The sequence below is a fragment of the Sphaerodactylus townsendi genome, linkage group LG04 (assembly GCF_021028975.2).
Source record: "Sphaerodactylus townsendi isolate TG3544 linkage group LG04, MPM_Stown_v2.3, whole genome shotgun sequence".
Lineage (NCBI taxonomy): Eukaryota > Metazoa > Chordata > Lepidosauria > Squamata > Sphaerodactylidae > Sphaerodactylus > Sphaerodactylus townsendi.
Window position 1 is genome coordinate 136146638 of NC_059428.1, and position 15253 is coordinate 136161890.

Genomic DNA, 15253 nt, shown 5'->3' on the forward strand with positions numbered 1-15253 from the left:
CAAAAGCTCAGCTGGAATGTGTTCCGCAGGTTAGGAAAGGCAGCGCCCAGTCCAAAAGAAAGCCACCATGGTTAACAAGGGACGTTGAGGAAATTATTAGGAAAAAAAGATGTCTTTTAGAAAATGGAAGTCCAACTTAACTGATAAAGAATACCAGAGAGAACACAAATGGTGGCAAAAGAGAAGCAAGTTAGCTGTAAGGGAGGCAAAAAAAGGATTATGAGGAACACATGGCTGTGAACATCAAAACCAGCAACAAACAGTTCTTCAAGTACATCAAAAGCAGGAAGCCAGCAAAGAGGCGGTAGGCCCGTTAGATGACAAAGGAACAAAGGGGTGTGCTAAAGATGACAGGAGATTGCAGAAAAGCTGAATGAATTCTTTGCATCTGTCTTCACCCAAGAGGAGGTGAGGAAAATTCTGCACCTGAACCAAGCTTCTTAGAATGAAGATCCAGGAGGAACTAACAAAGATAGTGGTAGACAAGAGGAAGAAGTTCTGGCAGCCATTGATAAACTAAATGTTACCAAATCCCCTGGCCCAGATTGCATTCACCCAAGAGTTCTTAAAGAGCTCAAGCATGAAATTGCTGATCTTCTCACTTAAATATGCAACTTATCCTTGAAATCAGGCTCCATCCCTGAAGACTGGAAGATGGCCAATGTCACACCAATCTTTAAGAAAGGATCTAGGGGGGGACCGAGGAAATTACAGGCCAGTCAGTTTGACATCTGTTCCTGAGTAAATTAGTAGAATCTGTCATTAAAGATAAAATTATAAAACATGTAGAAAGCAAGACCTGCTGAGAAAGAGTCAGCATGTAAACTTTTGCAGAGGCAAATCCTGTCTTACAAACTTACTAGAGTTCTTTGAGGATGTAAACAGGCATGTGTTGGGGAACCAGTGGACATTGTCTACTTGGATTTCCAAAGGCTTTTGACAAAGTTCCTCACCAGAGACTATTGAGAAAACTCAGCAATGAAGGAATAAGAGGGAAGTCCTCCTATGGATTAAAACTGGTTGAGAAACAGGAAGCTAAAGGAGTGGGTGTAAATGGGAAATTCTCACAATGGAGAGATGTAGGGAGTGGTGTCCCCCAAGGATCCCGTATTGGGACCAGTGCTCTTTAACCTATTCATAAATGACCTGGAAGTAGGGGGGTGGGTAGCGTGGTGGCCAAGTTTGCAGATGATACCAAATTATGTAGGGTGGTGGAACCACAAAGGATTGCGAAGAGCTCCAAGCGGACCTTGATAAATTAGGTGAGTGGGCTCAGAAATGGCAAATGCAGTTCAATGTAGCAAAATGCAAAGTGATGCACATAGGGGCAAAAAATCCAAACTTCACATACATGCTACAGGGGTCAGTGCTATCAGTCACAGACCAGGAAAGGGATTGAAGGCATCTTAGTTGATAGTTCCATGGGAATGTCAACTCAATGTATGGCAGCTGTGAAAAAGGCAAACTCTATGCTGGGGATAATTAGGAGGAAGGAATTGAGAATAAAACTGCAAAGATTGTCATGTCCTTATATAAAGCTGTGGAGTGCGACCGCGCACTTGGAGTACTGTGATTTCAGTTCTGGTCGCCACATCTCAAAAGGATATTGAAGAGATAGAAAAAGTGCAGAGAAGGGCAACGAGGATGATTGAGGGACTGGAGCACCGTCCCTAAGAGGAGAGGCTGCAGCGTTTGAGGCTCTTTAGTTTGGAGAGGAGACGTCTGAGGGGGGATATGATTGAAGTCTATAAAATTATACATGGGGTAGAAAATGTTGACAGAGAAATTTTTCTCTCTTTCTCACAATACTAGAACCAGGGGGCATTCATTGAAAATGCTGGGGGGAAGAATTAGGACTAATAAAAGGAAACCCTTCTTCATAGCGTGTGATTGGTGTTTGGAATATGCTGCCACAGGGGAGGTGGTGATGGCCACCCCTAACCTGGATAGCTTTAAAGGGCTTGGACAGATTTATGGAGGAGAAGTGGGTTTATGGCTACCAATCTTGATCCTCTTTTGATCTGAGGTGCAAATGCCTATAACAGTCCAGGTGCTTTCCGGAGACAGCAGCCACAGAAGGCCATTGCTTTCACATCCTACATGTGAACTCCCAAAGGCACCTGGTGGGCCACTGCGAGTAGCAGAGAGCTGGACTAGATGGACTCTGGTCTGATCCAGCTGGCTTGTTCTTATGTTCTTATGTTCTTATGTTGCCTACGGTCCACAATTTGTCAGTTGGATACATTTGATTTAGACCACAGGTGTCAAACTCGCGGCCCTCCAGATGTTATGGACTACAGTTCTCATCATCCCCTGCCAGCATCATGCTGGCAGGGGATGATGGGAACTGTAGTCCATAACATCTGGAGGGCCGCGAGTTTGACACCTATGATTTAGACGTTCTCAGTCTAACCCTCCTACTGAATTCTGGGAATAATTTCATTTGGGATTTTCTCTTTCCCTATAATACGAGGCTTGGAATGCAAAGGAAAGTCGTTGGTAATCATAAACGTTGACCTGGAGCCCTGCCTGGTGGATTTGCAGCTGAGAAGGACCCTGCAGTGGCTTTCAGCTTCCGAAGCAGAGGTGGCTGAGCTCCGTTTTCACGATGCTGCTCCAAAGGAGTTTGTTCTGGTGAGTAAAAATGGTGCCTCTGCTCTACAAATTGAGATGCCGATCCTTTGGCAATATCACATCTTATGTGCTGACATGGCTTTGGCCTGGCATGCCGCCCCTCCGCCCCAAGGCCACATCTGGCTCACCATGATCATTGCCAGAGGCTGGGGAGGTTTTCTATTGCTTGCTGGTAACTAGTGAATCAGGCCTCTTTCCTCATCTCTAGCCTCCTGGAGGAGGGAGGTGTCATCGCCATAACAATGGTTCTTTCTCACCCTCTTTATTATGCTGATGTTTTGGGAAACCGAGGGGGGGGATCATGATAGGAGCCATGTTCCAATGTTTCAGGTATATATACTGGGGGTCAGCTTTGGCTTCCTGACTTTTGGGCTGACACAGTTCCAATAAAGCTCTGGAAACTTCCCTGAGTCTTGTTTGCTGGCTGGAGCAACAGACCCTTCCACGTCATACTTGGCACCCAGAAGAGCCAAGCAAAAAGGAAGGCAAAAGAGTGTTGTCCTTTGTGACGTTGTTTCTGAAATGCTTGAGAGTTCAGCGGTAGTGACTGTGCTGTAGCTCCGTCAGTACCTGCTTGTCAGGCCTACATTAATCAGGCAGAAACTGTAGACCTGGGGCGTCAAATTCATTGGTATGAGGGCCGGATAGAACATAACTGTGATTTGGTCAGGCCCGGCCCCGGGAGGGGTGTGTAGTTGCCTCAGCTGGTGACCTCCCCAGCAGGCTGCCTAGCCCTCGCTCCCCATCTGGCCTGGTGAGCAAAGGGCGGATAGCCTCAGCTGGCTCGTGGGCCTGATAAGCCCTCTCAAGGGCCTGGGTCCACCCCCAGGCCGCATAATTGTCAGTACTCTTATAACGAAGGGTCAAATCACAGAGTTCTGTGATCAGAGGCACTTGCCATTTTAGTCCATTTATCTGTGGCAAGGACCTAGTTCAGATCATGATTTGAGTGTGACGGGAGCGAGGTCTGAGTAATCTAAGGGCTTCATTGTCATCATTAGTTGTATCTGCATATCTGCTTTAATTTTGCTGGGGAGTGCTTTGAAGACATTTCAATTGTGCTGGATTAAATTTATATAAGCCTTTGGGAGAGCTGAGCAAACCAAAAAGGAGGCTTGGGATAGAAACGTGTGATCAGAGCTAGAGTGGGCAGTAGGCAGCTTGGCCATTGCATCAACGTATCAGAGGTAGGAGCTTTCAGCAGTTCCAGGCTGGTGCAGATCTGCCTTCATTTATCCTTTCCGCCTCCATTCTTTCTCACTGTCCATTCTTTCTCACTGTCCATTCTTTCTCACTATCTGGCACCAGCTCTGGAACATCCAAGATCCATGTCATTCAGTCCTCCTGAGTCCATCCTGGCAAGTAGGCTGTTGCTGTAATGGGCAAGCAACAGGAACTTAATAGCAGATATTTTTGTATTATGTTGAATGTATGGTCTGCTTTGGTTCTGCTCAGGATTGACTCTGCTGTGCCACACCGGCTTGTCTGCTCATGTGAACTGGGGCTGCACACTTCTGGTTTGGAATCTTTCTTTCTCATAGGGGAAGCAAAGAACCATAAATATTTTATGGAAGGTCACCAGTATTTCTGTGGTTATGAAATTAATTCCAGTTGAAAACGTTCTTAACGCAATTGTGGGTGTGCTGGCCTCTATCCAAACAATGGAAAATGTTGCATGTCTGTCTGAAGAAAGAGACAGACTAAAGTCTTAGGAATAAAAGGAGGTTTGATCTTTGACCCATGAATCAAAACACTAATCCCTGACTAAAGAAACATACTACAAAGAACATGTGACATGAGTGGGAGAGAAAGAGAGAGAGCAGCACATGAAGCTACCAGCGTCACTTTCCATTTGCGGGGAAATGCCCTCTGCCATAGCAACACCCTCCAGTTATTCAACCATTGGAGCTCTATTCTGCAAACTGGTAGCTGGCAGAAAGAAGAGGGCCGGAATGAGCCTTCAAGGCCAAGTATAGAGTTCTTTAGTGCTTCCATCTGCCAATGGCCGCAGGGGTCGAGGGGGCACGCTCCACAAGGGGGTTATAAATTTGCATTGTAGTCAAGCTGAATATCCACTCTTTTGAACTCTTTAATGAGATAAGAGTTGGCTTTAAATGTAATCTTATATTCTAATAGTGAAGTCAGCCAAATCTTTGGATGCTGAAATCCGGTGATTGGAGCTGTGAATGGACAAGACAGATTTTTCTACAAACGGGAAAAGGGCCCCAGGTTTGCAGAAAAATGTGAAATCTTTTTTTAAAATGGGAAGTTAAAACCCCCCAGAATGATAGCATGTCTGTAGCCTTAAGCAACAGAGTCCCTCAGTGGCTGTTGCTAGGTAACCAGAGATTTCAAGCTTCAGTTTCTGTAGTAAAGGGCCAGGGGAGGAGCAGGGCTGTTTCCAGGCCTATTTTTGCATTTGAGGGAGAACTCATTGGGGCCAGGCCAGGTTGGGAAAGCTGGCCAGCTCCAGGTTGGGAAAGTCCTAGAGCTTTTATGGTGGAGTCTGAAAAGGCAGGTTTTGGAGAGGGGAAAGGACTCAGATGAGTATAATATCACAGAGTCCATCCTCCAAAGCAGCACATTTCTCCAAGGGGACATATCTCTGTTGTTATTCCATGAGATCTCCAAATCTCACCTGCAAGTTGGCAACCCTAAACCTGGCAGCAACCTCTTTGTGACTTGATACCATCCAACTTAACCTGGTTCACAGGGGTTTTGTGTGGATAAAATGTAGAAGGATAGAATATTGAAAGCCTTCATGGGGAAAAAGGTGAAGTATCAACAAAGTGAATTAACAAAGCAAGAGAAAAGCAACAGTCCAGGCAGTGGTTATATTTATGATAGATGCAGAAATGAGTTCTCCCAAAAGTACCAATATTTATTTGGGTCTGCTTGGTCCTCTTTGGAAATTATTTCCCCCCTTGCCTCAGTTGCTTTGATGGTGCCCTGTTTGTGGTCTTCTTCCTGGAAGCTCATCACACTTGGATGGAAGCCTGCTGGGTTTTGTTCCAAGCAGTAAGCAGGCATCCCTGTTTGATACCTATTTGGTGTATGTCAGTTTTGTAAGGCCGGGATGTAAACATTTAACCTCAGGGCAATGTGAACAGTGCAAAACAACTCTCCCCTCCCTGGCTGTCAAAACTAATAGTCATTGAAAAGAAAGTGCTGTCTAAAATCTAAAAACCCTCCCACCAAAGGCAGAGGGAAGCAGGAAATGCATATGGTTGCAAGGGCAGTAAAAGTATTAGTTTTGTCTTCTGGATAATTTGCTATTATTTGTTATCCACGCAGTCATGAACCACAGAGCTGTTAGGCAGAAAATAGCTGGCTGTTAAGGATGCTGTAAAATATTAACCTTTTCTGGCTCATGAGCCTGCGTGATGTAGTGGTTTAGAGCAGGTGGACTCTAATCTGGAGAGCTGGGTTTGATTCCCCACTCCACATAAGTAGCAGAGGTTTATCTGGTGAACCAGATGTGTTTCCGCATTCCTACATTCCTGCTGGGTGTCCTTGGGCTAGTCATAGTTCTCTCCAAGCACTCTCAGCTCCACCTACCTCACAAAGTGTCTGTTGGGAGAGGATGGAAAAGGAGTTTGTGAACTCCTTTGAGTTTGGTTGTAGTGGGTTTTCCGGGCTGTGTGGGCGTGGTCTGGTGGACCTTGTTCCTAACGTTTCACCTGCATCTGTGGCTGGCATCTTCAGAGGTGTATCACAGAGGGAAGTCTGTTACACACTGTGTTCAGTGAGAAGGGAATGTTTTAGTGGTGTATAAACATTCATGTCCCCGGGTGGGGAACCAATCAATAAGTATTTGGGTGGAACTTGCTATGCACAGGTGTGGTTGATAGTATAGTATTGCAGGTGGGGTTTTTCAGTCCAGAGAGTGATTCACATTTGCATTCCCTGCAGCAGCAGTATTGGTGAATGCAAATCCTGTGTTTGGGCGGAGTCCATTGTCCATGAAGTTAGCATGCCCTTGGTCTTGCTTCTGGTGTTTTTAAGTACTGATAGCCGAGCTTCATTAATTTTCAAAGTCTCTTCTTGTTGAAGTTGTCTTGGTGTTTATGAATTTCAATGGCCTCCCTGTGCAGGCTAATGGCTACTCCAGGCTAATGGCTATTCTGCAGTATGGGCTCTGCAGACTAATGGCTACACCACAACAGAAATCAGAAGAGCTTTAAGACCAAGAAAAACCCAGAGGACTGAGGAGAAACAGCCCACCACAGGAAAAATATTTCTACCATACATCAAGGGAATCACAGATTAAATAGGGAAACTGATGAAAAAACAAAACCTACAAACCATCTTCAAACCTACCAGGAAAATACAGTAGATGCTACACTCAGGAAAGGACAAGAGAGACCCCCTCACTTCTGCAGGAGTCTACTGCATACCTTGCAGCTGTGGAAAGGTCTACATAGGGACCACAAAACACAGCATTCAGACTTTCATTAAGGAGCACGAAAGACACTGTCGGCTTAACCATCCTGAAAAATCTGCAGTTGCAGAACGTGTCTTAAACAAAACTGGACATAACATCTTATTTGAAAACACTGAAATTCTGGACAATTCAAAAGGTTACTATGGCACAAACACCAAGACAACTTCAACAGGAAAGAAGAGACTTTGAAAATTAATAAAGCTTGGCTATCAGTACTTAAAAACACCAGAAGCAAAGGCCAAGGGCATTCTAACTTCATGGACAATGGACTCCACCCAAACACAGGATTTGCATTCACCAATATTGCTGCTGCTGCAGGGCATGAAAATGTGAATCACTCCCTGGACTGATAAGCCCCACCCACAATGCTACACTATCAACCACACATTTGCATAGCAAGTTCCACCCGAACACTTATTGATTGGTTCCCCACCCGGGGACATGAACATTTATACTCCACTAAAACATTCCCTTCTCACTGAACACAGTGTGTAACAGACTTCCCTCTGTGATACACCTCTGAAGATGCCTGCCACAGATGCAGGCGAAACGTTAGGAACAAGATCCACCAGACCATGGCCACACAGCCCAGAAAACCCACCACAACCAGTTGAATCCGGCCGTGAAAGCCTTCAACAATGAGTTTCCTTACAGGAGAGAAAAGCAAGGTATAAACCCAAACTTTTCTACTCTTCTCTTGTCTCTTGATAGTTGTGGTGGCTTGTCTATTTTTCTTTTTCCTTTCTTAAAGAAAGCCCAAGATCTCTTTAAGCCTGCCCAAGTATAAGTAAAAACTCAGATTAGACAAACACACTGGGAAGGAGAGAAGGCATGACAAGAAATAAGATCAATTGTTCCATTTATTGTCTCTCGTTCACGCCAAAGTCTGGGTTGATGAGGACTGGGCAAAGCTGGTGGATAAACCCAAGCCAACCTTCTCTGTCCCTGCCTGTTGTAGGCTTGCGGGGAGCTCCGTATGGTAGGGTGGGTTTTCTTACGTTATCACTGAAGCTTCCATTTCAGCGGAATTTTCACCCCTGGCTGCCACAGTTGAGTCTGGGCTGCTGAATTCACATGGTGATTTGTCCTTGTTTTTGCTTCCTCCTAGCTGTCGAAGAGGTTGCGAGAGAAAGGCTGGAAAGTGGGAGATCTCTTCCAAGCTGTCCTGAGGTACTGTGAAGCCACAGAAAAGGCTGCCGATGGGGAGACGGCTCTGGAAAGCCAGACACTCTTCGGGTGGCTTCAGGACTGCCTCTGAACACCCAAAGTGATGTTGTTCTGGCAAGTTTCTGTTTCTGAAGGACATGAAAATGTGTACATTTCCCCCCTCATGAACCTGCTGCTGTCTGCTTCGTGAAGAACGCTGGTTGGAAAGCTAACGTAGCATTGCTGTCCTGTTCGTCTGGTGCGTGTCTTCATAGTGAGCCTCTCTGTCCAATCGGTGTGCCTCTTGTAGCTGTGCTGCATTCGGAACACTGAGGAGAATGACTGCCAGGTGTGAACCCAGGCTCTCCGGAAGTTCCGTTGCTTCAGTTCAGTTTCGCTGCTCCTTCTTTTGTTAACCGGTTCTCTTTCGCTTGTCTCATATCGTGCCCCAAGGAACTGTGCCACGAATGTACATGGAGCCTTCTGGTTTCTCTAGGAGGAGACAAGTATGATGCAGAAATGTCTGTGTGCTGCCACCTACGGTTCCTCCTATGGTGTGTTTCTGTGTTGCATGCAGCAACTCAGTGCTCTTCGCACAGGGTTTAGGATTGACAAGGAGTTGCCAGCAGGTTGCCTGCTACAGTCTGCTGCCTGTCTCATCCATGGGCAGCTCAAGTGTCCCCATGCCCCCCCCCCCCAATTGCGGAAAAAGACCATGAGAAGGAACCAGAAGCAGCTACTGGACTTTGCCTGTATCGGGGGGGGGGGGGGGTTCTTGTTGGAAGGGCCTTTGAGAAGGGGGGAGGGGCTTGTCACACCTCACTTCCCACTCACAATGACCCTCAAGAAGACCCACTAGAGCCGTGGTGGCGAACCTTTGGCACTCCAGAGGTTATGGACTACAATTCCCATCAGCCCCTGCCAGCATGGCCAATTGGGGGGGCTGATGGGAATTGTAGTCCATAACATCTGGAGTGCCAAAGGTTTGCCACCACTGCACTAGAGATTAGAAACAAATGCCATTGTTTGCCTTAAAGATGGATCCAACCAGGCGCAGGTGGATGGCAGCCGAATTTCTTGGTCCATGTTCACAGTAGCACCGTAGTGCTTTCTGGCAAGCTGCTTTTCAGATGCCAACCTGGCCTTCCGCAAATGCTGCAGCCAATCAAACATTCTCTTCTGGAGCTGGGGAAGGGGGAGGTCCTCTTGAAGTGTTTTATAAACCACGTTTGTCTGCCTGCCTAGTTGGTTTTCCCCATTTGACGTCCTGTTGTCAATCTCACGGATGCTGCCGCACAATGAAAGATTGAAAACATTCCTAGGAGTCATGTCATTTCCGGGGCAAGCTGCAGAGAATTCCGATGTTGTGTCCATGCTATCACTGTATATTGCTGGTCCCTCAAACCATCTTCATTTGTGTTCAGATGGCATCGTAGTCATAACAGTGTGTCTCTGTAGGTTTTGTTTGATCACAAAAAGTCGCTAGGAGTAGCCTTCAGTCAGTTCTGCTTCATGGGTCCTTCTCACCCATTCCTGCCTTAGAGGCATTGACCACACATCTTGGAGAGCCCCAACATGACAAAACCTGCTCCCCGGGGGGGACCCCAACTGTGCTGTTTCCATGCTCTTCTGTCCTGTTTGCCCTGACAAGTAAGATTCTATTTGCACCTGACAGCAAGTTGCAGGGAATGAGATGGGCAGCAGCAGCAGCATCGGGGTAAGGAAACGTGGCTTGTTAACAGGGCTTTCAGCACCCCCACCCCCACCCCCGGTGCTTTTAGCAGCTGTGTGATGAGCAGAAATTCAGCCTGTGAAGCTCTTCCAGCCTGCAGTGGATGGGGCAAACTGAACACTGCTGAGTCCTTCCTGCCTCACTCAGACTGAAATAGACTGTCACGTTGAACGTTTTGCTCCAAAAAGCGGTCATGTTTTCGTAGCTTTTGAAAGAGATCTTAGAGGATAGGCCCCAGTTTATAAGAAGATATGCAGAGGAAATAATGCTGGGGCATTAAAAATGCCTCCTAATGAAACAAGCCAATAACATCAGGTTTGCAAAGATGATTAATCTATCAGTAGCTCACATAGTGTCGGGAAGCCCACCGAGGTGAGTTTGGTTCCAGGACTAATGTTTCACGGTTACTATTTTGACTTAGGACCTTTTCTTTGCATGCAGTTATTTGTGTTACAGTAGAACACATCACAAATGACAAAAGGTTGTTCAAGGAATGTTAAAACTGCATAGCTAGTCTAACCAAAGCGTTGTGGAGGTGTGGGAACAATGGGGCTCCGTCTGATCCGTGTTGCAAGGAAGGCAGGTGTTGCACTCCACCAGTTGAAGGAACACAAGTATTCGCCCCATATGCAGCAGTCCCTTCAGACCCCGGGAAAGGAGAAATTGTTCTCCTTCCCATTGCAGCCCCGCAGTCCCACGTGGCCCCCCAGTCTCGAATACCTGCCCTCCTGGGCCCAGAAGGGACTGCATCCACGTTCCTTCCCTTGGTGGCCATTAGAGTCCTACTGCCAATTGAGATAAAAGCACCAATGCCACCAGGGAGCAAAAGGCTGTCTGCTGCCGCATCTTTAACTGCATCACCCTCGTTGCAGCGATGTGAGTCAAGTGCAAAAGTGTCCTCAGCTTTTTACTGCAGACTTCTGCTGTCTATATTGCGTTACCTTGTAGAGGTCAGTTTCTGGTTTTTTTATTCATTTCATTTTTGAGCCATCTTTGTATGTTCCGGTTGCAGTTCAAGTTGTAGTTCCAGGTCATTACCGTTTCTTTGTATCATCCAGCATCTTTGGATTATTATTAAACAGCCGGAGCTGTTGTTTTGACTTACCTCTCTGACTCTCCGGCCCATCCAAAGGATCCCTCATAGGTGTGCGTGTGTGTGGGGAGGGTTGTTAAGGAACTTCTGTAGCGTGATACTTAAGGGGGATGGCTTGACCATGAACTCTCTGCCCCTTTCCTCTCCAGGAGTCATAGGCTAGGAAGAGGCTCTCAGGGGGTGCTGAGAAGGAGTTTGAGGCCTTTCTCTCTTGCAAGGCCAGTTGGTTCTATTCAGGTTGGAGTAAATTATTTAAGTCAGGGGTCTGCACCCTGCAACTCTCCAGATGTTCATTAACTACAATTCCCATCATCCCCTGCCAGCATGGCCAATTGAACATCTGGAGAGCCGCAGGGTGCAGACCCCTGATTTTGTGTCCGTCTTGCACTTGAGCTTGCACTGTAGGGCTGTTGTGCTTTTCCTACCTGGAGAGCTCCTGATGCCATGTTTACAAGTGTTCCATCTCCATATAGACACAGTCAAATGTGTGTGTACATGTTCACGAAAGTTTCATGTGTCTTTCTACATGGGAGAGCTTTATGTGCAGACGCGATATAACATGCAGAGTGGCCCTTACTGTGTCGTTTGTAAACTAAAAACAGTTGGAACAAATCTTTATAAATACTTGTATTAAACAAAATCAACAGAAAGATCTTTCACTGAGCAACAGTGACATTTTATTGTTCTTAGACATGTGATCGTTATCAGATGTGAATTTCAAGTTCCGCTAAATTAACCTTGTTTTAGTAATACCTAAATAAATTGTGCAGACTGATTCTGCGTCTGTTTTCTTTTGCTGAAGGCCTCGCTGCAGCGGGCAGGATGGAGCAACCAGGCACTCCATCTGACAAAGGTGTGTCATGGTGATGCGCTTCCCAATCTGGCCAGGGTTTTAAATGATGCAGCCACCAGTCTAGCCAGGTGCCACCCAAGGAGAGCAATGAAAAGAAGACAGGAAGCCCTACCCAGGAGGAAATTGTCCAAGGACCAAGGGATCCCCCACAGGAGTCAGCAGGGCAAGGCCTGTACCAGAGCCCTGTGGCCAGAGGTGGGATTCAGCTAGTTTGGACCGGTTCAGTAGAACCGGTAGCTGAATCTTCGGCTATTTCGTCGAACCAGTAATCCCACCATTGCCTTCCTCCCTCCCCACGGAAGCTGCCCATCTGGCTGGGGGCCGACGCGAGAACTCCTGTGCATCACAGGAGTCCTCTCCTTGTTCCCCCGCCAGCCAGGCGACCTCTGTGCAGGAGAGAAGCCCCAGCAGCCCTTGAGGGCTGCTGCCTTGGGCTCCCCTCCTTTCCACGGAGACTGACCGGCTGGAGGATTGGAGCCCTGCGAAGGGAAATGGGGGAACTTCCGGGGGTGGGGGGAGGAAGAGACCCTGTGCCCAGTCCCAGGGCTGTACATGAGAAATGGCCAAATGAAGTAAGGCTGGAACATAAGAACTAGCCTGCTGAATCAGACCAGAGTCCATCTAGTCCAGCACTCTGCTACTCGCAGTGGCCCACCAGGTGCCTTTGGGAGCTCACATGCAGGATGTGAAAGCAATGGCCTTCTGCTGCTGCTGCTGCTCCTGAGCACCTGGTCTGCTAAGGCATTTGCAATCTGAGATCAAGGAGGATCAAGATTGGTAGCCATAGATCGACTTCTCCTCCATAAATCCATCTCTGGGTCTCCATAGGCAGAAGGGCAGGGCCACAGAGGAACAACCCCCTCCGCCAGCCTGTTGTGTTGTCCCACACTCGCAGATGCTTAGGGATGATGGCTTTGAAGGCAATAAGCCTCTCTGTGGCCTGGGCAAAGAAGCACACCGAGCTCAGAGGTGGACTGGAGGACATGCGTGGTTCCCTGGCAACATCTCCATACCCTCAGAATGCAAGAACTGAAAGTCATGCAAAGCAACCATGACTGGTCTGAATGCTGATACCACTCTGAAATGGAATTGTGAACAGTGGTGTCAAAGTCACTGCAGGTACAAACAGTTGCTGCTGTGAAATGCTCAGCAAACATATTCAAAGTTTACTCAAGGCGAAGTCTGTTCTTGGGAAGAAAGGCAAGCTCTTCATGACTTGGAAACAGCTGGATGGAATTGCTCAAAGAACATCTCTCTTTTTCTGCTCTTATGACTATGGTTTTGAGCACTAACAAATCTCACGACAAAACAACAATAAACACACCTAATAACAACTAGGGCAATTGCTTAATGGGGCAAAGTATGAATGCTTCTCTATCATGGCTACACAATAGACAAAAAAACGCCTCCCTTGCTTTGTGACACTGGCCTCAGGTTTCCCCTCTCTTAAGCTCAAGTCATTGGCCATGGTGGCGCCAAGCTCCTTGGTTAAAAGAAAGAATTTACTGTGTTTCATGGGAAGGAAGATAGAAACTAGAAGCAATTTTATTAACTGATAGCATCATTTCCATATGCAAACAAGGCATCAACATCAGCCTTGGCACTAGAGAATCCCTCAAGGTCTGTGGGAAACCACTCATCTACTACTGAAGGGCCAGCGTGGTGTAGGGGGTAAGAGCAGGTGGATTCTAATCTGGAGAACTGGGTTTGATTCCCCACTCCTCCACCTGAGTGGCAGAGGCTTATCTGGTCAACAAGAGGTGTTTCCGCACTCCTACATTCCTGCTGGGTGACCTTGGGCCAGTCACAGTTCTCTCTTGACTCTCTCAGCCCCACCTGCCTCACAAAGTGTCTGTTGTGGGGAGAGGAAGGGAAAGGAGCTTGTAGGCCACCTTGAGTCTCCTTACAGGAAAGACAGGTGGGGTATAAATCCAAACTTCTTCTTCTGAGGTGGACCACACATCCCAGCCAAGGTTCCAGGTTCCCATAAGTCTAACCAGGTAACAGGCAACAGCAGAAATTTCCCATGGTATTAACCATTTAGCAGTGGATCAGTACAGAATCCCAAGTAATGTGTACGACCTGACATATGTATGGGAAATCCTGATCTGCCCAAGATAAGGTGATATTGGCATGGATATGGAAGGTCCCTCAGTACTAGAATCCTCAAGGTCCTCAATACTGAATCCGAGAATGCTTTCAGCGGCTCAGGTAGAGAAACTGGTCACCAGTTCTGCATTTCTAACACCAGGTTTCCAACACATTTGAAATTGGGATTCAGGCTAGTAAAGAGTAGACAGTTAGAAGCCCAACAAATCACAAGTCCTCTGAAGATGCCAGCCACAGATGCAGGCGAAACGTCAGGAAAGAATGCTGCTAGAACACGGCCATACAGCCTTTAAATCCTTTGTTGTTAGAAAAAAAAGGTGGTCATATGTTTGGTTAGTTTTGGGAGCCAACGCAGATGGGTGGGGTTGACCACAAAACCAGTCGTGTTTTTCCTACTTCTTCAAGTTAATAAGAACAAGTGTGTGGGCATCCATACCCACACCCACACATGGAAACGCACACTGGCCATCTTGTAACCTTGGAAACTTTCAATCCACTCTTCAAAATCAACATCAATCAGTACCTGTGGATTTAGAGAAATGATGACCAGACAAGATGTTTCCGTGGAAAATTAACTGAGATAAACACCAGTTACAGCAGAACTGTTCCAGAAAATAATTTGCAGCCCCATGCTAACATTGTAACATTATGCTCAAACGTATGAAGTCATATCAGTCAAATATATTTCTTCCGGGGGGTGGGGGGGTGGAAGAGTATAATTGATAAGGTACTTTCTAACATACATTAGCCTGAGGCAAATTGGGTCCCACTAGCTGGATGACAGGTGGACTTATAAACATTTTAAATAGATAAACTTTAGAATGGGGGAGGGGGAGTATGGAGTGAGCCTGAATTTGTGACCAGATATTGTAATCTGAACATTCATCTTCTCTGGACTACACAGTCCACTGGCATAGAAGCAGCGACTTAATATTTTACATAATTACCACATTCTTCCTCCAAACAGCTGGATTTTAGCATTGCAACCCTGCCATGCCAACCTCTCTCCCTCTTCGCCTGCCTGCTGCCTGGGATCTTGCTCGATCCCCAAGCAACCCATTTTATTTCCTGTAAATGGCGTGAGGAGGGACAGAGGAGCACCGGGTTTGAGCCTGAGGGCTGGAACTGGGGCCAGGGACCCAAGGAGAGACCTGGAGGAAGCCAGAGGAGAGGGGAGGAGGAGGAGGAGGAGGAGTAGTTTGGATTTATATCCCCCCTTTCTCTCCTGCAGGAGACTCAAAG

At 46.9% G+C, this 15253-nt stretch overlaps 1 protein-coding gene across 7 annotated transcripts in view; it reads left to right on the forward strand.

The window, feature by feature from the left end:
- Positions 1-9077, forward strand: part of AKAP11 (A-kinase anchoring protein 11) — a 50846-nt gene extending 41769 nt beyond the window's left edge. For all 7 annotated transcript variants that reach the window (XM_048493120.1, XM_048493116.1, XM_048493113.1 and 4 more), the window contains 2 exons: positions 2474-2634; positions 8187-9077. In XM_048493120.1, coding sequence (XP_048349077.1) covers positions 2474-2634; positions 8187-8336 — 311 coding nt within the window. In that variant the 3' untranslated portion in view covers positions 8337-9077. The remainder of the gene's footprint in view (positions 1-2473; positions 2635-8186) is intronic.
- Positions 9078-15253: the final 6176 nt, after the last annotated feature.